Source organism: Falco peregrinus, chromosome 5 (genome assembly GCF_023634155.1).
Source record: "Falco peregrinus isolate bFalPer1 chromosome 5, bFalPer1.pri, whole genome shotgun sequence".
In the NCBI taxonomy this organism is placed as follows: domain Eukaryota; kingdom Metazoa; phylum Chordata; class Aves; order Falconiformes; family Falconidae; genus Falco; species Falco peregrinus.
The window spans coordinates 17397656-17423243 of NC_073725.1; the positions used below are offsets into that span (position 1 = coordinate 17397656).

General features: G+C 35.4%; 1 protein-coding gene across 3 annotated transcripts in view; it reads left to right on the plus strand.

The window, feature by feature from the left end:
- The window catches only part of ULK4 (unc-51 like kinase 4), a 249791-nt gene that overhangs the window by 81201 nt on the left and 143002 nt on the right, over positions 1-25588 (plus strand). For all 3 annotated transcript variants that reach the window (XM_055803861.1, XM_055803863.1, XM_055803862.1), the window contains exons 23-29: positions 3127-3260; positions 7330-7451; positions 7770-7826; positions 10937-10988; positions 11076-11170; positions 20237-20288; positions 20388-20532. In XM_055803861.1, coding sequence (XP_055659836.1) covers positions 3127-3260; positions 7330-7451; positions 7770-7826; positions 10937-10988; positions 11076-11170; positions 20237-20288; positions 20388-20532 — 657 coding nt within the window. The remainder of the gene's footprint in view (positions 1-3126; positions 3261-7329; positions 7452-7769; positions 7827-10936; positions 10989-11075; positions 11171-20236; positions 20289-20387; positions 20533-25588) is intronic.

The following is a 25588-nucleotide window of genomic DNA, read 5'->3' on the forward strand; positions in this document are numbered from 1 at the left end:
GGTTAACACAGGTTAACTAAAAACAGGTTTTTGAATTGTTGGGGTAAATGGCCTGTATATGTCCTCAGAGCATGCAAGACATTTAGATTCTTGGAGGTCTGTCGTTCTCTGTGAACTTAGTGAACTGAAGAGAGAAGTAGAGGGAGGACTGCTAGTGGGAGACCTCCTGCATTTAGGTTCAGTCATCTGCCGCCTACATGAGATGCTGGTGAAGTTGTAACTGAATCTTACTGATACCTAAAGCTGATTTCAAGGATGTTGGTGGTAAATGGTGGAAGGGAATGAAGGAATTTTAGAAAACAGTTCTTAAAGAGACCTTGAGTAGTTGCAGAGTCTACTCTTCTGATCCAGGCCAAGGTCTATTATGCTTGAGAAATATTTTTTAATGATTGGTGGAAATTGGTGGGTATTCATGACCTCTTTTTGACAGGTGTTCTAATTGTTAGCTATTAGTAACACAAATTAAAAATTCTTGTTGTTTGTTCATTGAAATGTCAATTCTACAGGTTAAGCACAGACAATAATGTAGCCTCTTTCCTTTTACAGTGACTTCTGTATATTTGAAGACCATGTTTTACCATGTCTCTGCTCGGTCTTCTGAATTTTGACTAAATCTTCTTTTTTTTTTTACCATTTATCATCTTTATAAATGAACAGTTCTTATTCTGTTTAAGTAGTAGACTTTATTCGCATTCCTATTACTCAAGACTGTTAACTCCAATTCTGGTTTTGCTCCACTCTTCACATCTTTTCTCAGAAAACTTGGGTTGTTTTCCTTTTTTTGTGTAGAAGGTCGCTGATGGCCATATCATGCAATACAGATACTTGAAGAAATCTTTTTAAAAATCAAACTTGGCTTCATAGACAGTGTTTTATTCCTTATCATATTTAACTTATTTATAGTAACACTTACATACTTTTCCATGTATTGTTGAGTGCAAGACAAACGTGTGCATTATGAGAGTTGAATAAATGTATTTCCTTAGGCATAGTTTTGCCCATTAGACAAAACACTGAGATTCTTCAGGCAATAAAAGTAACTGATCAGTTCTTCTACATGTGACTGAGGAATTTGTCAAAGGAAAATAATGATACTAATGCTTTCCTGCCTGTATATGGATCTGTACATTTTTCTCGAGAAAATGTATAGTTGAAAAGTACTGTCAGGGAAGAAATACTTATGTGTATTTTGAGAAAATCTTTATGTGAAAAACAGTTTTGTGATGGGAGGGTCAACAAAAAGAGAGAATGCATGAGTTTACATAAACTTTGTATCTTTCCTCTCAGAATAAATGAACATATTCTGTATGCTTCTCAAATGTGATTAACTAGTAGAACATGCTTTTTAAAAAAGAACCGCTGTCCCATCCCACGCCCCCCTCCAAGAATTCCCTTCATGTTGAAGTCTGTTCAGCCTATTTTAAGTAAAACTGAAACAGATCTAAACATATTTCCATATAGAATCAGATGATTGTTAAATCATGGAAGGGCTTTCTTCAAGAAAAAAATCCATACAAACTCTGATCTTTGAACATGTTTTTGTTAAAAATTAAACAGTTTTTCAGTAAAATTTACATGGTTGTCTGGAAAACCTAGAGGGCTTTATACACTTTTTAAATTAAAACTTTTTTTTTTAAATTTAAAAAAAATATTTTTTTTTAAAAGGAAAATTCTATTTGAAGCATAATGTGAGATATTTAGGTAGTTGTCTTCTCCCAGACAAATCAAAATTCCTTGTAATCTGATACAATTCCCAGAGAGTGCAAGAAAAATAAAAGATGTCCCCATAGTCTCTGGGAAGTGCAGCTCAGTGTCTTGCATCTGGGCTATTGCAGAGGTGAAAGGTAGTTGGAGAAGGGTCTTTTGATTTATCTCTATCTTTGTCTTTGTAGCACAGTTCAGGAAGGATAAGGTGAGTCGTAGTATTCCATAACAGTCATGCATTGTTTATATTCCATAACAGTCATCATTGTTTAGAGACGTCATCCTGAAAAATGCATTCTTAGGTGTTTTTTAGTTTTTTGACTAAAGTGGCTTTTTGATGGAAATACATAGTTCCTGGGATAAAATTTTGTGTTTGTACGCCCTGCAGTTTTGTTATGTACACTTGAGACAGTTTAAACAAGTTATTTTCATACTTCTATAAAAGAGCATTTATTATAAGAAGGGGTTTAAAAAAAAATAAAAAATGCTGAAGTACAGTCTCAAAAAGCAGAGCATGAATTTCACTCACCAGTGAATGATGGTTCTTTGCACAGGAACCCCAGGGAGTTTGAATGTGAAACAAAGATGTCAATATTATGCCCCTAAAGGGAAGTCTGGCCCTTCTGTCTATTCAAATGAGCATTTTAAAATATTGCCTGAAGCATTCTGTTACAGGTGTATTATTAAAGCAATCTCTTGTAAGTTAGCCAATGGCCAATAAATCAGTTACCATAGTTTACTGTGAGAAATGTCATTCTGCAGAACAGCATAGCTACGCAGCACTTGTCAGTTCGAGTGTAAGCATGGGGTTTGTCTTTGGAGATCTTGAACACCAGATTTCTAGAGAGAGGATGTAAGGCTAGTCTGGACTCTTTCAATATGGCTGTTCTAACTAATGCTAACATTTTGATAGGTTGTGGTATGATCTATGTAACATGATTTATGTAGCATGATTTTTCTTTACTGAAAAATTAATCTCCTCCTACACTGACATAAATTGTTCTTGCTTTTGGAATTCTTGATGTCTTTATTCTTTTGCTCATATTGTGCATATAGGTCATATATTTCAAAATAAAGTTAGTTTTAAAATTAGTATATCTCTGTCTAAGTCTGCAGAGGGATTCACTCCTTATGTTAACATCATATATTAATTTAAACTGGTAGAGTTGCCCTTCTTTAGAGTAGCTTAAGGGCTGCTTTCCTCTTGTTTGTTGACTCAGTCATTTGTGTTATTTTAAAAACTGAAAATTTTATTTGAAAGAAAAAGTCTAAAATTTCAACAGAATTGCAGAGCAACAGAGAACTAATATATTGTCTTGATTGTAAGCACAGATGCTAGAAGTGTCTGGTTCAGTAGTATTTTTGAGATATAGTTCCATTTTTTGTTATGAGAGGTAATGTTTTGCACTTGCTTAAATGTAGGCTTGTGATGTATATTGAAAGAGACAGCAGAAAGACCACGCCAGGAAAAGAGCAGCAAGGTGGCAGTGAATACCTGTCAAAATGCCTGGATCTCCTCATCTATCACATTGTGCAGGAGCTGCCAGGAATTCTAGGTAAATTCATTGGTTCACTGAACAAATCTTACTTTTGCTTACTCCCTTGAGAAACAAATATCTCCTTGCATATACAGGTGGAAAGATTGTATTGTCTGATTATGTAAAGTTTGCATGAGACTAACGTCATGAGGTTGGTTTTAGTTGTTTCATGATCATATATTTTGTATTGGAATGTATGATTTTCTATGTTAATATTTTCATGTTTGTTGAATGGTAGCCCCATCAACTCAGTCAGGAATGAAGCCCAAATGTACAAGAAGTTTTATCAATGTTCTAAAGATATTATTCCAAAAACCTAAGAGTAGATTTGCTTCATGAAGCACAGAGCTAGGAGAGATGCAATGGGGCATATCTGTGAGTACATATTAATCCCTTACACTGGAACGTCTATGTTGAGTATTTGCTTCAGGCAATTTTTCTGGGAAATTTCAGCCTAGATACTTCAGTTGTTCTAGATGTCTGAAACTGATTTGCTTACGCATAAGGAAAGATGCAAAGATTTTCTCTGAGAGAGCATTAGTACGTCGAGCCCATCCCTTATACTTGGGAGTAAGGACCTGCAGTTCCAGCAAAGTGGCTTTTGTACCAACAATATGCATTTGGACAATTTTGTGAATATCTGCTCAAATTTCACTAGCATTTGAGCCTTTAGAATGATATAAAGTTACTTTGAATGTTGTGCTGTTAATATGTGTTCAAACAAATTTGCTTGGATATAGCAGCTGAAGTCCTGTCATCATTGAATTATGCTCAAACTTGTCATAGGGGGATGAAGTACTGGGGAAGAGGGGATGAGGTACTGGGGCATGCATGCAAATAGGACAAAACCTGCAAATCGTAGTACATAATTTGAGCTCATTGGGGAACCATAGAAGAAACTGGAGTAGAAAAATCAGTTTGAGAATCTGGGGAGTCAGTCAAGACAAGGTGATGAGACGGCATGAGAATTTTGGCCATTTGCAAAAAAATAATACATAAAATCTTGAAAAATTAAGGAGCATCTGTTGGTGAGATTTGAATGTAGGATTGATACTGAATAAAAGAAATGTGACAGAAGTTCCCCTAGATGAGCAAGAATAGTGGGATTGTTGTTCCTGGAATAAGCAGTGCCGGTGTTTTATGAGGAAAGATGAGGGCTTTGTCTGAACAAGATAATTATGAGTGAATGAAGGAAGAAAGGAAAGAAGATAAGGAAGGGAGTTAGGGAGGAACTGGAAGAAGGAGGAAGGAAAGTGGGAGGAGGGGGGAGAGGGAAAAGAGTGAGAGGAGGGTAGGAAGAGGAGGAAGGAAAGAGGAGGGGAGGAGAAGGGAAGAAACTGAGCGGAGGGAAGGGTGGAGGGGAAGAAGGGATCGAGAAAGAGAAGGGGAGGGAAGGATGGCAGGAAGGAAAAAGGGAGAATGTAAAAAGAAGGAGACAAAAAGGAAGGAATCAGAAAGTATGAAATTGGTGTGGCCAGTCTGAATCATTGTTAAGATTCTTATCAAAACTGGTGAGTGAGATCTCCGACAGAATAGAGGAAGAAAGCTAAACAGGAAGATGAGGAAGGAAGTGCTGTGAGTATTCAAGAAAAGAAAGGAGGCAAAACCAACCTTGATTGTGTATGCTTTGTCATTAAACGATAAAAAATTCTTTTCATAAAATTATTTTCTGATTAGATGATACCTGATTTATTTTTCACTTTCTCTACATTATCACTAGAACATTGAAAATGAAGTGGTAGCACTGCAAAAGTCACTAGACCTAAATATCATGCTGCTATTTTAAAATAAATTTTACTCCCTATGACAACGCAAATTTTTGCCTTGCTGCAAACACCTGATCCCTTTTTTCTAACTAAATATCAGGTTTGCATATTGACTGTATTTCAGGATTTGGAAGTCTCGGACTATAAATGTTGGAGGCAGCAATTCACCTCGTACTGTCTATGTGTACTATAGGCAACTAATATAGTAGGCCGTGATATTTCCTTAGAACCTGAAAGTACTGTACATCAAATATATAGTAACTATCACTATAATACATCAACTGCTTTAGCATGTATTCTGCTGGGTGTTTTACTACTGATGTACAATTTCAGTGCATAGTTGACAACTGATATATCAAGCATTATTTTTACATTTTATTTTCCTTTCCAAACTAGATTTGTGTGTTTGTTGTTTTTATTAAGATTAAGCTATCTGTATTTGTCCACTTTGTTAGAAGGCTTTTTGCTTTTTTTGCTGAATGATAAAGGAGCATGTTCTGCTTGAGGAGGTAAAATCCATGGACTCCAAAAAAAACCCAACAAACAATCAGAATTGCAAACTGGAACAGTTAAAAGCAGTTTAACTGTTGATTTAGAATTAATCCTAGCTGGCTTTTTTAATATGCATATATGTAAGCTTCTTACTGATTCCATCTTCTTCCACCAGATGTAGCTATAATCCAAATAGATTAACAAATTGTAGAAATTGGCCTTAAAGATACATTTAAACAAATTAAATGAATTGTTCATCTTGTGGATAATTTTCAAAGTTTTAAGTTGTTGTAGGTAAGAAAGTAATTTTATTTCTGCATTTATACTATTTAACCTATTTCTAGGAAGTAGATATAAATTGCCTAGATCATGCTGAAAATTAAAGCAACCATATCGATCTATGTATCAACTGCAAAATTGGCAAATATGCTGATTATATAGGCCTTAAAACACAGGAGAGTAGACTGTTCATTAAATTATTTGTTGCTAACCACGGAGAGGTCTTGTTGAAATACAGTATTGTGAGTAATTCAGAACAAAAATCTGTTGATAAAACCCCCAATATTTTGGTTTATGTATTTAAAAAGTTTTAGGCAATGCTTTATTTTTCTTGACTAGAGTATTACAGAACGAATCAAATCTTTAAGGCTAGGTATTGTTACAACCTACTTTAGTGCCAGGCTCTGTTGTTTCTACTTATGTTGAAAATTGAACTCCATGGGAGCAGAAGAAAAGCATTGCTATTCTTCAACGTGAATAAACTCTGACTTGCTCTGAAAGGAAGGGCCTTTGCTGGCATGAAAATCATATAAAATACTGAATCCTGTCCTTTATTTGTTTAATGTCTATGTGATTTCCCTTTTACAGTTTTGTGCAGCCCTCTTGTTAGGGGAGAAAGATGTAGTAAGTGTTTTTCAAGACAGGATTTGGCTTTTAATATTTTCAGGTTATAGGAACAGAATTTTTCTTTGTATACGAGCTGTGACTTTTCTCCTGCTGCTTCTGTTTATCCCATGCAGAAGAGATCTTGCTTTTCTGAGACAATAGTTAAAGTAACACAAATTTAGCATAATGTTCCTTGAGTTTATATGTCTCTTCTGAAGTTCGAAGTATTCTCTTCACTGTTGCAATTAAAATTTTGTTCCCTCATTATTGTGTCTGGGGTTTGTTATGGAGGCAACTAAGTTCTCTCATTGACCACCTGCTACCTCTTTTATGAGAACATGAGAATTCCTGTTGCTTTAGGTCACTTGCATCATTGTTAAACTTGTGTATGAGAATGTGTGTGTGCATGGCTGGTGGCAAGATGTTTTGCTGGGAAGGGGAGGAAGTTAATTTCATTCTTTCAGTAGTACTATACGGCAGGAAAAACATGCTGCTTGAGCATTATGTCACCCAGTAATCATGGTGAATTCAGCTCTGGGTCAGCTGGAACTCATGAGAGTTTTGCTTTTTATTTCACTGGAAATAGAATCGCATCCATAGAATTTCAGGAATATAATTCTATGCATATGTAGCCACCTACAGCCAGTATGTCCACCCTGCCAAGAAGGATAATTTGATCTTTGCTTCTACACCTGTCTTGTATTTCTGTCCTCACTGTGTGCCTGTCCCTGTAGCCACAGCAGGAAATTGGCCTGGCTGAACACTGAGCTAGGAAAGTGCTGGATCAGCCTGATTTATCATGCAGTCACATGAACACTACTTTCAGCAGGATGGACAAGACTGGTTTGAACAGTGGATACTGGAACAGAGCTGTTTTATATGTCATTTGCTGTTGTTTAGTAAAGCAGTTATGTTAGATCAGTCTGAAATATTGTTTTCTGTAGGTGACATTCTCACTGCCTTAACTAATGTCTCTGGACGTAAACACCCATCAACAGTTCAGGCTAAACAGCTGAAGATGTGCCTTCCTATGATGCCTGTAGTGCTTCATCTTGTGACATCCCAGGTAGAATTTTTCCCACCCCCTGCAAAAACTGTTAAACAAAGGGCAAATGCTTGCCATTTCCCGAGATCTAATTTCTGCCAGTCATGATCAGAATGGATAAAACAGAACTCTTATTAATGTGTAGATATGTTGATGAGTATTTCAGCTATGTAATAGCATTAAAGTTGTAAGCCTTATTTTTTGCACATTGGAAGGCAACTCCAATGATAGAAGCAGATACATGTTTTGTCCTCTTAATATGGCTGTGAAATACATCTTACTTTGGTCATAAGATAAGCATTTAATGTATTATTTTCAACTTTTGCTAAATTCAAATAGGTATTTCGTCCCCAGATAGTCACAGAGGAGTTTCTTTTCAACTATGGGACCTTACTTGTGAGTATAAGATAAATCTTGTTTACAAAATACACATAAAATTTTGGGAATTATTTCCATGTAATAGAATTACATTAGATGTATAAATTGGAGAGAGAACTTTATTCTGAATATAAAATGTAAGCTTTGATTATATTCAAAACTATATATATAACCATAAAGTATTTTCTGTAGTAATCTATAGGGTCAAACAAAATATTCTACCTTGTGTCCAAGTATAGAGGAACTCTGCATATGTTTGATAAACTGAGAATTTCCTGCATGTTTTATTTTAGAATAGAAAAGTTTAGCTGTAATATACACAGAATATTCTTTCTAGAATTTTACAAGTAGGAATGAAAGATAAATTATAATCTAATCTATATTTGAGGTATTCTTTCCTTTTGTTGCCTTTTTCTTCTTGCCAGTACTTTTACACTGTATTGATGAAAAGCTGAGTATTGTAAGCTACAGAACTATGATCTTTGTCCCGTGTTGACATCTACAACCTATTTATGATACTAGCAAAAGAAAATGAACTTTTTAACTTTGCTATAGGATAATATAGCAGAAATTAAGTAGTACTGTTGTAATGTAATTTCCTAATGTATAAACGATTGTTTCTGCTAAATGAAAAAAAATTATATACTAAAGTTGTATATTGATTTAGGAAAATACTTTTAAGTAAATGGGTTCATAAATGACAACTAGGTATTTACTTCCACAATAGCATGAAGAAATGCTTTACCACGAACAGCTAGAGTAAAGCTTACTGTTCAGATTCAATTCTGTTCCTCCTTTTACACTTGATTCCAAGAAAATGTGGGTTTCATTTAGCTCTACTGAAGTATTTGTATAAAAATTAGCATTAAAATTAAGAAAAAAAAATTTAAACTGCAGATATTCAATTACAAAGCCTTTTATCTCTTTGAAACATTTGTAACTATGCATTAGATTTATTAATAGTTTTGGATCAACCTTCTAGAAGGTGAAATTCTTCTGTCAACGATATTGGTACAGCAGAGCAGGTACAATGTAAGTTTTCTTTTGATGTTACTCCAGCTTGCTTGAACTACTGACTGAGTAAGTCAGGCTAGTTATATTAGTACAGCTTTCCTCTCAAATCAAGAAGGAGATGATTAACGAATATTTCCTGTATCTTGTCCTTCTGTCTCCAAACAAGGCAATTCAGGAACTTACATATACTATTTCAATTTACACATGAAAAAGGGAGGAAAAGTAGTATATGTGAAAACTGAATATCAAATTTGAATCCATATTTTATAACTGTGTTTTAATATGGGTAACATAACTACTTCTGGAACAGTCGCTATCCATTCTATCAGACAACGGTCTACTCTGGAGATTTGGGGTTGGCAACATTCCCACTGACATCTATAAAGGGACACTCAGTCATCAGCTTGTAGTTTTTGGAAGTACTGTGCTATGATTGAGACCTCTAAGACTTTAGCAAGTCAGTCTTTCAGGTTTTTTGGTGATGTTGCACCCTTGATTTATTAAAAAAATCTTACTCTTAACAATAAGAAATGAGTAGGAGTGGAAAGATGTGTGCTTGATATCTGGAAGGAAAAGAGTAGTTATTTTACTGTAACTGTTGTTCATTGAGTTTTTTTTTCTTGCTGCTTTGAAGTTATTTTCATCATCACTGTAATTTTCAGTAGTGTTGTGCAAAGAAATTGAGAGGGAGTCAGAACAGTCCTTTCATGTTTTCAGTTGTGAATAGAAATATATGGAGGACATGCTCTGCCCCAAAAGCGCTGCTAATAGTAACCTCCTAGTGCAGTCAATAGGGCACCGGCTCACCTGTAGTGAAATACACACACACTACTCCTCTCTGTTGCTTAAAAAGACTCAGATTACTATTTTTTTTAATAAATACATCTTCTTGTTGTGTTTCTAATATAAAATTAAGGAAATAAGCATTAGTAGCCAGAAAGGTGTTTGCACCAACTATATTGATTTTTCCAAATTGGTCTTGAGACTATGGTTAGGTGTGAAAGTAAATGAGCAAACAAAATAATTTACTCTCTTCCAAAACAAGTTGATTAGGTAATATCTTGTAATTTTCTTCAATTTATCAGGAAGATAAAATAACTATTATTTTTAATACAAGCAGTGTTTTTATGTTTTTTAGATGCATTTAAATTATGAAATATATAATTGGCTTCTGTTTTTTTAATTAGAGAAGAATCTTTCAGATGTTTCTTACATACTGAGAAGATAACCCACGTAGACACTTCTGCCAATTCAATATATAACAAAATTTCAACTGATTATGCAATAGAAAACCAGCATCATTTTTCTTCATGCTTGACATAATATAAATAGATGTGTGCAAACTGAAAATGGGAAAGATTTTTATCAATCATAAATTATCTGTGATTTAAATATTGCATTAGTAAAAAAGAGCATATTATAAATTCTGCTGAGAAGTTTTCCTTCTTTAGCAAATGTTAATTATGTGTCTTTTACATTCCTTATGAAATAAACAGCTATGCATGGAAGTGAGAGGAGTGAAGTTAACATTTAAAGGCAAAAGAATAATGGGTCTAATTGTACAATATTTACTTAACCCAGATTATTAATATTTCATTGTCTCTGTTCCTCAAAATGGTGACTAATTTAGGTGATTTTTAATAGAAAGTTATGCATTTTTGTATGTTCTCCTGTGTCTAACTGTATTCATAGTGAGTGTAGTATGCATGGAAATAAAAAAGATGGTACAAATAACAGAAAATTGCATTTTCTGGAGGGTTTTGTTTTTTTTTTCATGAGTTACTTTAACACAGCCATGTCCAAGGTAGTTCAAAGTAGTCTAAGAAATTACAGTTTTCTGTACATTTAGTTACTGTCTTTTTATCTGGAAATGTTATCATTCCTGATGTTAGTCAGAGTAATAGTCCTTACTGTAGTCTACATTTAAGTGTCCAGCAGCATTACAGACTTGCAAGATTAAAACTGCTAGATCATTAATGATTTCAGTCTTTCATAATGTAGGAACATTAAAATTTTGTATTTACATGGTCCCTTAAAGAATTTCATGTTGTAGTTATTCCATGATTACTTCTTGTTTATAAAGTATTTTAACATAAATGCTGCTTCTTCTGTAGAATTTTATCAGGTCGATAGATTCAGGAGAAACAAACTTGGATGGAGCAATAGGTAAGGTAACCTATGATATTGCAGTACTTTTATATGCAGGCCTTATAACTGTTGCATTTTATAAAGAAATATGATTTTTACCAATAGGGCAAGCTGCATCAGAAGAATTGATTAAGATTACTTTATCAACCTTTGAAGCAGTAACCCAGCATCCTGTGTTGTTGACAACCTATCGCTTGACCGTAAGTCTGGCAACAAATTAAATAGTTGTAGGCTAACAGGCCTAATTCCATTGATAAATAGAATGTTTTGAAGGTTTAGAAACTGTTTACAATATGGTTTAAAATGTGTTGTGGTTCTGTTTGATGGAAAAAAAATCCTTATTGTTTGTAGAGAGATTTAATTTTCAAAGAAGCAGCAAGGCATTCAGACTCAGTTTACTAGATTTAGTTGAGAATTCAGAGGAAGAATAAGAACGGCTTAAAGTTTAGAAATAACAGTTCTTAAAATGATTTTCATGTAAATATAACACTTGATTCTATATGTCTTTCTTCAGCCTCAAAGTAAGTATGTTGCTATATATTAGTGAAAATGTCACCACTTTATTTGTCATTATGCTTTTAACATAGCTTGGAAAGACCACTTCTGAGGGTTGAAGATCCCATTCCTTCAATACCCTTCCTGCTGAGGTCATCAATAGCAGTTATGGTGGTTGATTGTTTTTTTTGTTTAAGTATAACAGATTGCTTACTAAAAATTGCATTACAATTACCAAACACACATACTGTAAGCTTCTTACATCACTATGATTTGTTTTCTTTCAAGTTTTTGTTAGATTTTTTACTGTCAGCTAAGCTAACTAAAGGCAGAACAATTACATTATGAAACAGCTGTTAGCAAATCAGGAGGTCAGAATGTATTGTATCAGTGTTTGACAAATTGTAACCTGTACCAATGCATTTTTGTACCTGAATTTCCACCATGTTTACTGGGGTGGCCATTTAATTGAAAATGAAATGTATGTGTTTGTATAGGTGTTAGGTTAAGGGCACACGCAATATAGCACTTAAATCAAGAAAGGCATTAGTAAATTGTAATACTTAAGAATGAGTGATCTTGGGGATTGTGCTAGATAAGAATGGGCGATCTTAGAAATCAAGTGTTTTTAGAAGTTGAATCCTGTTTGGGGGTGTGTGTTAGTTAAGTACTTGTATTATAAAGTCTTAATAAGTGAAAATAGTAAAATTAATAAAAAATACAAATTGGAGTTTAAATAAGTTTAATATTTATTTTCATTAATGCTCGTAAAGGAGTGATAATCAAGAAATGGTCCTTATGCACAAAAATCTAGCCAATTAATAGGAAGAAGGGAAATAGTACAGAACCGAACGGTTCAATTTACTTTCAAGTAATATGGGAAATTATGGTCTAGAAAAGAAATGTAAGTGTAGGTGAGGTATGAATGCCTATTGGTATCTCCCTACATGCCTGTCAGCGTGCAAGTCACTGTATTATGACTGTATTACGACACTATCATTCTAGAATCATCTCAATTTTTAAAAATAATCATTTTAATTCGGTGGGTTATCAGTGTGTCTTATATTGACAGAAATATGTGCCATTTTTTATGGAGGTCCATCAGCATTTACCGCAATTGTAATAAATTGTGTCAGCATGTTAAATAAAATTCCCCTAGCTGTTTAAATTTTAATGGTCTGGGGGTTCTTCCCTGAAAAAATAGCACCAAGGAGACAGCTCTCCTTTTTGACTCTTCTTTCCCTGCTCCCAGCCCCACATTCAGTGGGATGGTGTACTGAAGCCAGGGAATGACCATCCCACTGTCTTTTAAGTAACCCCTTACTAGCAGTAGGTGAGTCTTATGTAAGTATCTAAATTTCTGGGGAACAGTTTACTTCATCTCACATATGTTGAAAGTTTTAGTTGTTTATTTAAAATCCATCTGAGCACATTGGTTAACCTTATGCTCGAGATAATACTTCCTGCCTGTCCAGTGCTTGTATATTTGTGACACATACCACTGCTGTAGAATAGTTTCCCTGATTTAGAATAGGTATATATTTATTAACTAAAAATAAATCTATCCTTGTCAATGAACACTTTTTTTTTCCTAAGAAAGAAAATCTGCTCCTTCATGCACTTATTTTCATAAATAACAGTTCTTCCTAATTTAGAAGCCTACCTGACACTCAGCAAATAGCCATTCAGGCACAAAATGAAGTGGAGAAATTGCCTTGTATTGGGTATGTTAAATTCAAGAAATTGTCCACTGTAATTAATAATCTCTAACCACATCTGCCACTAGTGGTGCAAACAGTAATTAGTTTAATACTATTTATGAAGTCTAGTGTGCTAATTATACTTGAATGTACAGCATACATTACTTTAGAGGAAAGTGGTACTTCATCTTCTGTGATGCATACAGACTATTTTTAGAATTGCTGTTACTCAAGGGGTATCTTCTAATTGCTGCTTGCTGAGCATGACTGGAATCTATGAATATAAATGCCAGCACCCAGTGGAACTTGGTGCTTTTTTAAAAAGTTGAGGTAAGACGTGTTTGAGCTTCCAGATCAATACTGAAGTATAACAATGGTTAATAGGATACTCTTTTACTGAAGAGAAATGTGTATCCTGCGCCGATCTGTGAAGCCTGGATTGCTTATTTTGACAAAGTTGGTTACAAACAGCATTTTATGGAGGGGGTGGGAGGAAGGCCAAAACCTTCTTGAGAGGATGCATTTTTTTCCACTGCAACTGTGACATTGCTTTAAAATCTCTAAACAGAAATCAAGTAAATTTCTAGTGAAGTTTAAAGAGTTTACTAAAATGTGAGGTTATATTAAGCAAGCAGAACCACTAAGTTTTTCAGTCCGGCTCTGGCTTTAGTTTAGCTACAGTGGAAATTGTTTAAGTTAATAAGAACTTAAGAGCAATGTTTCAGGTTCTTTTTCACTTGAGAAGAAAAGAATTGCTTGTTCTTTTTTAGTTAGTGTTTGATTTGCCTTTGTATTTGTACCTTGAAAAAGAAAATGGAATAAATTGATTTTTTGTGATCAAATTTCTGATTAGCATCAATCTGCAGTCAGTTATTGAGGAGAGTAATTTCTGTGGGGACTGATGTGGGAGGTATTATATATTGCTAAGTGTGATAAAGTCAAGGGGAATTAATTGAAGTGAAAGCCAGTAATGAGCAGTAATTTCATTCTTAAACTGGCACAAGTCCAATTGCCTGTTTCCTTCACATACCTAAAATGGAAAAATATTTATTACATTCAGATAGTAAGTGTTATAATAATATTTATTTTCAAATTTTGGTAAAGGTTTAGGTATAATTAACTGGAAGAATTCTGTGCTGATTGTTATCATTTGCGTTTTCCTTTTCTCTGTTAAGTATATTTATTGCCATGAAAAGAGGACTTGTGTTAATTGAGAGCAACTTTGAGCAGTGATGAGGTTCCTAATGGCAGGCAGTTCCTGTGGGAGTCCTTTCTGTACTGTAGCTCCCCAATGATCTGTATACTGCACAGATGATCTTTTACCCAAACCATGAAAGTTCTGTGGTTGAGGCAGAAGTTGTCAGCAGTGATTCTCATCCTCAAGGTTTTAAAACTTGCTTTAAGAAATCAGGCTAAAATAAAAGCACTCCAAACATGATGAGTTGCTTGATGGGAAGTCAAGGGAAAAGCAGAGTGACATGGAAATCTGCTGGTTGACAATACAAGAGTTATTATTTTCACCAAAGGTGACAACACAAGGGTTAGAAACTTCTGCAAGTGATTTTTTTTCTGCTCATCTTAGTCTTTTCTTGATTCAGCATCAGTGGTATTCTTCATCCACAGGGTGCTCTGATCTAAACACTGACACCCTAATTTTGTCAGCGTAGGGTATGACTATATGAACATATTGTACAGCATTTCTTCAATCACTTTCCCTTTTCAAGTAGATTAAAATTCTAGATACCATGTGGCTTTCTGTCCATTAAGCTAATCCACATGACATGAGACTTTTTTGTGAAACCAGTTCTCTTCTAAATGACATATTGAGCCAGTCAATCAGTGCTGTCTCTTCCCAGAAGAAAGAAAAAAACCCACAAACTCAGTGAATATTCTGAAGACTTTTAAAAAACCCCTACAGAAATGTCATTCTTCTCCCCAGTTCATTCTATCATGCATTAGATTATTTTTTCTATTACATTCTGAGAGAGTACTGGCAATATTAAAACATTGAGGAGCATGCTGTGCCTCCAGCAGATTCTTCAAGAAATTTGAAGGCAGCATGATCTTAATTCCATGGTCACTTTCAGCAGTAATATTATATGTGGAATTTTAATGAGAATAAATGTCAAGGTGATGTTGAATGTTGTGGATCTTACATGTCAGTAGAAAAAAAGGGTTTGGGAGCTGATGGTCTTTGCTTTGGTACATTCTGCTTTGAATAGTGGATAAGGAGAAGATATTTGTCAGTAGCTGTAAGTTAAACATTTGCACACTGAAAAGAACCAGATATTGCTAGAAAAATCTCTGGAAGTAAAGCAATGGGCTTAGTCACTTGCGAGTTTGGCTACGATAGCTGCGTGGAGTGAGATAGTGTGGTTTCTTTATGCAAGTTTAGTTCTGGGGTCTTATTTTCACTTGAGAACAGCATGTTTCACAGATGCTACTGTACCAGGCTTTAAGCCTGCTTACTTTTTCTGTCCACCCAGCGTAACATCAAATGTCAGGACTTTGGCATTAAGCACTGATTCGAAGAGCTCTGAGACTCAGTTTTAATCAAGGGAGATATTTTTTTTTTTAGGTCAGTAATGTTAACCATATTAAAGGTTAGTTCTGTGACCTTGAGAAGAAGGTTAAGCCATATTCTAAGATGTTGGGGATAATGGGTAAGTTTGGTTATATGCTAGTTCATTAATACACTGAGGTTGCATGTGTATGTTGAATAGTTGAATTCATCCTTGCTGACTAGCACAAGGGAATGGAATTTTAATTCTCCATCATCATTCTTAGGGGCGTACCTGCAGCTAAACAGGGATTCAGTGTATTGGATCTTTCCACACTGAGCCCTTGCAGTGTTATAACTGCTTTTTAGTGGATACTTGTGGAGCTTGGACTTTGCTTGGTGAGGTTAAGTAAAGCTGAGGTGATGTTTCTTTCTAACAAAGCAGGCACATGTATTTAGTGTGCAGGCCTTGTGTCTAACATCTCCTGAACAGCTGAGACAAGCAGAGAAGGACTGAAATTAGCAGTTTTCTCTTTCAAGCCCCTCCTAGTAGCTGGTGAATACTTAACCACTCTGAAACTGTGGCTTGTCTCTCTCTTTTGAAGGTTAAATTAACATACAGACTTTGCAGAAGAATTTCTTTTAAAATTGTGCCTTGTTTTCAAAAGATAGAATTTTTGTAAGAAAGAAGATACTGTAGAAAAGCTTTTTGCTCCGTGCTCGTATCTCACTAGTAGAGTTTTCCTTGCAGAATTCAGTGAATGTTATGGAGAGATATTTTCTGGATTTGGATAGTATACATGGATTTCCAAAAAGTTTTTGACAAAGTGATGTGTCAAAGACTCTTCTAATCCATCCGTGGCCCTTCTTTCTTACCCCCTGACAGAGCAACTTCTTCCAACTAGTTAAAATTCACTAAGTAGAGAATAGAGAACAGTTTTAAAATAGATAGATTAAGAATGGTGCTATACGAAGTTCTGTGTTGAAAGATGTGCTATTTATAACTAATCCAGAAAAGGGAATTAATAGGGAGGTTTCAGAACTGACTGATAACACTAAATTATTCATGGTAGTGAAAATTAAAACTGACAGAAGAGTTGCAGAAGATTTCAAGATATTGAGTGAAAGGACAATAAAATTATGTGCCATTCAATACTGATTGTCAAGTGACACAAATGGGGAAACCCATTCTAGCTATGCATATGCAGTGTCAGGCTCTAAACTACTTGTAACTGTTCTGGAGATCTTTTAGCATAGTTTTTCTATGAAAATGAGTTTTTTACACAGCAATAATGAGAAAGACAACCAGATTATTAGAAATGACTGGTAAAAGATCAGACGAAAAAGCAGAAAACATTACTGTGCCATGGTAAATCCATGGTGCCCTCAAGCCTTGAATACGGAATGCAGTTGTGGTCATTCACTCTCAAAGGGAATGAAGCTTAACCAGAAAAAGTACAGCTTGATGATGCAAGGAGGGACTAAGTAGGTAAGAATTTCTGCTTTGGCAACAAAAGAGTTGAGAGTATAGAATTATGAATGGCATGGGAAAGATGAATTGGAAATAATTGTTCCTGGTTTTCATAAAATAAGAATAGGTGGGTATCAAGTTAGCTGCTTTAAAAGAAACAAGGAGGTGTCTTTTCATAAGGCATAATTGAAGTGTAGAATTCAGTGTCATAGGTATCACACATGCTAAATGTATAAATACATTATAATGTATAAAAACATATAGGAGAAAAGGCTAGTAAGCGTTACTAAATGCCAAAATACAGATACAGCATCAGCTTAGGAAGTTTCTTAACTCAAGAATTACTTTACTAGAAACTAGAGTTGTGCTTTATGCTTGGTATATTTCTTCTACTCTTTTTCTGCTCCTTTGCTATTTTCAGAAACAGCATTACCAGGTTTGAGCTATGTTTTTGTTTGGTTATGTACATGTGTATCATAGCTGGGAGATGGGAATGTAGCATGTATGGAAGTTTCCAGTACTTTGTTGCTATTTTGGGTACTGATAACAGCAGAGTTGTGGCAGCACAGCCTTTGAATGCCATCATTACAGAATCATACAGTGGTGGCTTTGTGCAGTTAAGGATTTATCATGAACTGAGTATCAGGCTGTTTAGAAGATGGTGCAAACCCAGATATAGCTATGATCATATTCAAACTATCTAATCTGTTTAGACTTGAAGAAGAGTATTTCCGTTTTTAAAGGGGGGGGGGGGGGTTTGTAATCAATCCTAGTGATAAAGATTGAGGCAAGAGAAATATCTGACTACCTTCATGCATATATGGAGATTTGATTCCATGTATATGTCAGCAGTCATTTAAAAGAAGAAATAATGAATCCTTGTTCAATCCCTCTAGAAAATGTCAAAATACTAATGCCATGCTTCTTTATATGTAACTTACAGGAACTTGTGCAATTCACTGGTGAATTCATTAAAAATATCTTATGTACTATTACACTTCAGTTTATTTCACCTCAGTAATTATTTTTGTAGTCAGTATCTTGTTTACAAATTTGTGTACACTTTAGTAAAAATGAGATGGATGGAAGATGAGGGTTGCAGAGTTAGGAAGTATCTGATTTAAGGTTCATGTGCAGTTTAATACTTGCTTCTCCCTTTAGAACGTACATTCGGATATGCTCTTATATAACGAATTTTCCATAGAACTAGTGCTTCATTTAGTTGATCTCCCCACCACACTGAACTGACACGAGGCACACACCTGCTATGGAGGATTCCATTCTAAACAGTTCATTTGCCAAAATTGATGTTTGTGTTAGAAAAAGGTCGGAGAAAGCTAATACTTTTATTAAGAACTAAGGAATCTTCTTTACAATGACACTTTGTAACATATTTATCTTAGAAAAGACTTATGACTGACAACTACACTTGCTAGTTGGAAAGGCTACTGTTAGTACTAGATGAAAGTGAAAGAAGATTTGAAGTTTTAGAAATTGAAGTTGCATCATACTGCTGTATACTGCCATCTTAACTGGTATTAGTCTGAGTCAGTGCTGCTTCTGGGTGACATGTAATATTCTATTAGGCTGAACTGGTTTTTTGGACTGAAAGATCTTAAGTACATACGTTATTTTGCTTTTTATCCTACCTCTCAGGTATGGTATAACTGATAAATTACCATTGTAGAATAGTTTAGAAACCTGCACTAATGGAGTCACTGGAATGCAATGTAGTTTTATTATTTCTCTTATTACATATGAACTGAAAAGACCATGAAATATTTCAAAATTATGAAGTGTTGCAGAAGTCACTACATCAGTCATATCATTATCTATATAGGCATAAAAGCTATTTGACCTTGCAAGAGTAGTTTGACTTCCATACCTCAGGCAGAGTCCTTTACTTCTTTTGTTGGAAGTATGTAAAAAATGGCATCTTTTGGTAGTTTTTTCAGAAGTAAAAAAAGCTAGACTAAATGAATACCTTAATGTCAGGGATTCAATTAACAGAGACCACCAACTAGCAATGGAGTAGTTGCTAATTCTAGTTATTGCTGGCTAGAGGCTAACTTCATTTAGTGACCCCTTTTCATACATACTTTCAGCTTCTATAGATGTGTGTTATTATTAGCTGCATAAATATAGAGAAATTCTATCTTCTAGTATTAATCACTAAAAGAAAACACATGGAGGATTATAACACAGTCTTGTTATGCCAAATCCTGCCCACAGTGGAGTGACAATTTACACAGTAATTTTATTTGTATAAATAAATCCAAGGACAAGCTTGTATCCATGATGCAAAAATAAATGAATTCTATTTTACCAATGACTTTAAGGCTTAGCAATTCATTATCTTACAGTGAATACTAATAATACATTGTTTTTGTGTATATATAGTAGATATATAAAACTGAGTTATAGCCTAGTTTGCTATAAGTTGATTTCAGATGGAACTAAGCTGACCAGTCCTGTAACATGGACTCATGGACAATAAGGAGTTGACTGGATTATTTTTTTTTTTAATATTTCAAATATTAAGTCTGTATATTTAGATTTCAATGGAAGACTGTGTATTACCAGAATGGAAGAAGTTAAAATGTTATCCAGACTTTCTACTAAGCTTAAGGATGTTTCATTAGAGGTACTACATCTTTCCTGATGTATTTTAGTTCTATGCAGGTTTGTTTTAGAAGGATATTTCTTCTGACCTGTTTGATGAGTAGTTTATAGATTAAAGCATCAGGATTAATAGATATTCTAATACTTCAGGATTAATAGATATTATAATACTTTTTTCTTAATATCATATATCTGCATTTAATTCTGTATTTTAAATTAAAATTCACTCTCAATGAATTATACCAGAGTTACTGTTTTCTATATAAAAGTACAGTACTATCTGTAACTTTATGACAGCTTACCAGAGAAAAGTGAACTTGGTGGCTTTGTAAGTGTGATTACGGATGAATTTCCATGATTATTCATCTTTTTGATTAAGGGCACTGGCAGTGGAATAAGCATAGACGATAGTGTATCTCTGTTCTGTTTTTTCCCCTGTGAATAATCTAATCCAGATCTTTCTAATTCTCTGTTTTAGGTTGAAGACTGTATCCTCCCACCACTAGTTTCTTTGGTCCACAGTCAAAATGGTAAGTATATGGGCACATCAGCTGCAGTTTCCATGAATTCAGCATTTTGTTTTAATTAGACTTCAGTGTGGTCACATTCTTGGCACCTTTATTTTCAAGTGGAATGGAGACTCTTCAGCTTGCGGTTGCTCTCAGAAACCACATCACTGCTTTTAAGTCATGAGGTCATGGCTGAGGAGAAAGGGGAGAGCCTCAACTCGAACAGCAAGCTTCTGTGTCTCATTAGAGATTCATTGCTGCCTCAGTAAGTATAATATTGCTTGTGTAATGGGGAATAACTTGATACTCGATCCATTTTGACAATGTATTGGTTTTAACTACCCTTTTTATGTTTAAATGGTAAAACAAAAAGAGGAATAACAATTAACTGCTGCTAGAGTTCTCTGCCCAGCATCTCTGTCCTAGGTTTTAGTATGTTGTCATATACAACACAAACACAACTTCTGTGTGACAGTCGTTTCTGATACTGTGTCTCTGGCTGTTCTTGATGTGAAACAAATTTTCCCTAGCTTTTGGGTTTTGTTTTAAATACTCCTCTTTGTTCTGTTAATAAAGTCAGAAAATTCTAACAGCAACATCTTTTTGTCTAATTCGGATATTGTGCCCTCATGTAAGATGTTCTGAAATCACATGGAAAGGCATGTAACTTTCTGAAAGTGAATAGTGCAGGATGGGTTAGTCCTCCATGACCCACCCAGGGGCTATTGCCTCTAAATTGCTGTCCTACAGCAAAGTAGATGAAACTACAGCCTGTGGGCCAGATGTGGGCTAGAAATTAATTTATATAGTTTATGGTCAAATAAGGCCTTATCATTTCAAACTGACTTGCACGTGAGCGTAAAGGCGGCTTTCTGTGTTAGGCACATTTGATAACATCTGCAAGTAGAGGGATGAAAAGCATGAACACAAGATGAGGATAGTAATGATGAGTCATCATTTTTCTTTCACATTATTCTAATAATGTTACAGTGTATTTTAATGTGTGGTACTCAAAAGTTAATAATTGTAAATACTTAGCTGCTCTAAGTGAGAGAATTGTTCCCCACCCCTACGTTAAGTAAGTGACAGAAGGGTAGAGGAATGGATGCTGGTTTATGATCAGAAACACAGTGCTTTCCTCCAAAATGAGACTGTCTCTTGCTAGTTGACTAGTGTTACAGTTTGAGGACCAAAGTTCTATCCATGCCAGACAGGTAATCATTTCTCTGTGAGAGAGAATGGGAAGGAAATCTTAAAAGCTCTATGGAGAAGCTTATTTTCGCATCTATCTTCACAATGCTTTTTTCTCTAGGAAATACAGAATATATAAATATGAATTAAAATGGAAATACTATTTTTAAAATAGAGTATATGCATTACTAAAAGCTGTCAGATTATTTTCTTCAGATTGGAGTGGAGACCTGGAGTCAAGTGATACCAAAGTCTGTCCTTGCTCTGAAACTTGCTCTGCACAGAAATGCCCACCTTATAACATGTTTCTCATTGAAATGGAGGGTGTAGGGGGAGTGTCATGCTAATTACAAACTGGAAGGAAAACAGCCAGTATACTCCTGTCTTCAAGCTAATTATCTCAATTATGTGGCAGGGATTTTCGGTCTGAGACTAAATATGATCCTACTCTGGGGACTACACTTGGGCTATCTTGGCACGCATTGCATTGTAGATGTATGAAAAAGGGTCTTGCAGTAGCTCAGAATCTTGGTTCCAGGCATGAAGTATTTCCTGAAACAGTTCCATTATCTCACCGGTAGAGATGGTGATACTTGTATTCAGAAAACAGTTTGAGATTATCTCAAGAAAATAAATGTGAAGTTTCTGATATTTGGAATATATTGGAACTTGGTATAAACAAATTTTGCTCTAGTTTAGGAGCATAGTAAAACAGTATGTAAATCTTCTAGTGATTCAGAAGGCGTTAACTAGTGTCTGCATATTTAATACATTACTTGAACCTGTGTGTTGAGCCAACCTCTAGTAAATATGTTCACCTGTGTTGATGTGGTGTTTTAACCCCAGCTGGTAGTTAAGTGCCATGCAGGTGCTCGCTCACTCACCCCTCCCCCAGAGGGGTGGGGAGGAGAAACAGAAAGGGATGTAGAACTAAAGGGTAGAGATAAGAATAGTTTAATAACTGAAATAAAATAAAACCAAAAGAACAATAGTAAAGATAACAGTAACAGTTATAATGAAAAGGAAGGAGAAGGAAAGAGGAATGAAATCCAAAAGGAAGGGAGAAAAGAAAACCAGTGATGAACAATATGACTGCTCACCACCTGCTGGTTGATGCCTAGCCAGTCCCCAAGCAATGACTGGCAGCCCTGGCCAACCACCCCTCCCCCCGGTTATATACCAAGCATGATAGCCTGTGGTACAGAATACCTCGTTAGCTAATTCAGGCCAGCTGAGCTGGCTGTGTCCCCTCCCAATACAAACACTACCCAGCAATGACCAAAACCATCAGTGTGTTATCAACGCTGTTCCCATACCAAATCCAACGCACAGCACTGCACTAGTCTCCAAGAAGAAAATTAACTTTATCCCAGCTGAAACCAGGACAAGGGGGCAGGTAATCAATACAGTAAGGCACAGAGGGAACAAAATGCAGAGGAGAATTTGAGAATTTTCTGCAGAAAAGGGAACTCTGAATCAGTTTCGACTGGAAAGCCTCAAAACTCCAAAATTTGGAGAAAACTCAAAAAGAAACTAAGAAAAGACCGAAGTAACTGCTTTAAATGTCAAAAAAGACACAAAAGATAAGTTTTGTTCAGGAATTTTCTAGGTATGGATAAAAAAATATTGATGGGAGGTAGGAATGAATCTTCATATACTCTCTACAGTTCTCAAAAGAAGCTTTATCTGAATGCAAAGGGGTCTGGCCTAAATTGAAAAAGAAAAGGGAGGTCTGAGATGCAGTGTAACCTACTTCTAAAGATAGTGTAAAGCTCTATCCCAAAAAGTAAGAGTGACTGTGAGATAGAAAGTGAAGAGACAACTAGCTTTTTATTTGGAGGCTGGAGAGGTGTTTGCTGATATTCTTTCTGTCGCTGGACAGAGGATGGGACAGAGTGACTCAGCTGGAGGACAGTCAAAAGAGGGAGGCATGCAAGGGCTGTTTGTTCCTGGGCAGTCTGTGTGGGGAAGTAGGTATTTCAATCCCTTTTGATTCTACTTTTTAAGAACTGAGAGCTGTTGAGTATGGAAGGGAGCAACATTGGGTTTGATATGTGATGTTCTTTTTAACAAAGGTTATAATGAACTCATTTGTGTATATATTTTGTTCCTATAACTATCATCCACAAGTTAATTTGTTTAAATGGAAAACTGGCCCAGCAAATAGAATTTTGGTCATTGTGCATGAAATAGAAATGGTCTTAATTGCCTTCATTTTGAGATAAATGCAGGAATGCTGTGGTTACTACTTTTTTCTTGTCTTTGGTATCATCAATAAAATGGTAAGTCCATTAAATATTTTTGCATTTGTAGATCAGAAAGTTAACATCCTCATAGGATTTTGATTGAACTGAAATTTCACAACACAATTTTATTCAATTCACTGAAAGGTTATTTTCCTGAGCATTTCATAACCAAAATGAAAGTTTCACCTATAGAAAATGAATATCAGGTAAATGCTTTCTGTTACCTATCCAGAGATTTTTATCAAAAATTGAAACATAAGCTCTTCTTTATTTAATTCTTAATATTCCTAGTTATATATAAATTTGATATTTGAGCCAGAACCAGCAAAAGTAGAAGAATGTGTAAATAAAGTTTTATTTCATTTGAAAGATTATGTAGCTTGTTCTTAGTAGAATGCTGAGTCAATTCTGCAAGTACAAAGTCCAGGATATTTGAGATAATTAGGAGATAAAATATTCAGTCTTTTTTAAGAGCTTAAAGAGAATCCATAACCACAAATCTTTAGGTCCTCTTGTCACGGTTGCTTATAGAAAAGATTGACAGAATAACTCCTTGCAGTGTAGTACCTAGAGTTTACAGAACCCTTATAAAATGCTCTCTAAAACTTGTTACTAAATTGGTTTGTGTTCTGGAGTGGCAGGGAAATCATTGGGTGAACTCATTCATTTAACAAAGTATTTCAAGCGTGGAATATTTTCCCTTCAGAGAAGATTGATATATTCATAGCTTCTAATGGCCTTTGTTCAGGCAATGTGTTTATATTAATTACTAAGATATTGACTCTAGTAATCTGAATTTTCTCACATGGTTTGATGGATCACTGCACCTTCCCTTAGAAATATTCTTTACTAATGCTATCTTAGGGGAGGGGGGAATAGTTTCAAGTAAAAGGAAATTAAGTGAGACTTTTTTTATTGAACCTTGAGGAATTAGGATGCTAAGTGTGCACAGTAGTAAGTCTCTCTCAGATGTAATACACAGGCAGCTTAAAATTGTTTGAAGTGGACCCCATTTAGGGAAGGTATCTATGTGTTTATAATAAAATAAGTATATTGCCAAGCGTCAGATTTTTAAGCTGGCATGGCTGATTCCTTCGTTATTACTATTAGGAATAACCATTTTTGAGACTTAAATCCGTGTTTTAGGCACTGAGCAGATGACTTCTGGCACCTGAGTCGCCTAATAGCATCTTTGCTTGCCTTAAAGGATTTAGTCATGGATTCTGAAAGAAAAAAAAAAAACAAAACAAATAGTTCCATTAAATTTGGCAGGAATGTGTATTGCTCACCTGTAAGGCTTCCGCAATCAGTGTCTACTCATGTATTAGGGTCTTTTCTTTTTTGAAGAAAGGGACTTAAATCACCAGTGAGAAACAGCTGATTTTTCACGAACTGAACTGGAATCTGTTACTTGTAAAGGAGTGATTTTATTCACTGAAGACATGAAGCCAACACTGACTTCTAATTGGTTTATTGTGTGGATTCTCCAGTGTGGTTTGCAAGTCTAGGGCAGCACGTTCGAGCTAATATGTAATATCCATGACACATTGCCCACAGGCTGTGTGCTTGTGTGGGATGTTAGCCTCTGTGGAGGAGCTCCCACAGGCTACGTCAAGACTGCACAGCTAATAACGCCTGTCTTACAGTTGTCCAGATTGGAGACTTGACCAGAAAGCACCACATCTTGTTCTAGATTTCCTTCCTGTGTAAATTAGATGGGTGGAGATGTGATGCTTGGGGAGAGGGGATCTTCATTCTGGTGAAGAGCTGGCACACAGCAGGGTACGTGCTGACACCCAGGTGGTGGGAACTGATCCAAATTCCTCAGTTCAGGCAGCACCAGGGATCTCGAGATGTGACGTAAAATTCTTGGTGATTTGCTTG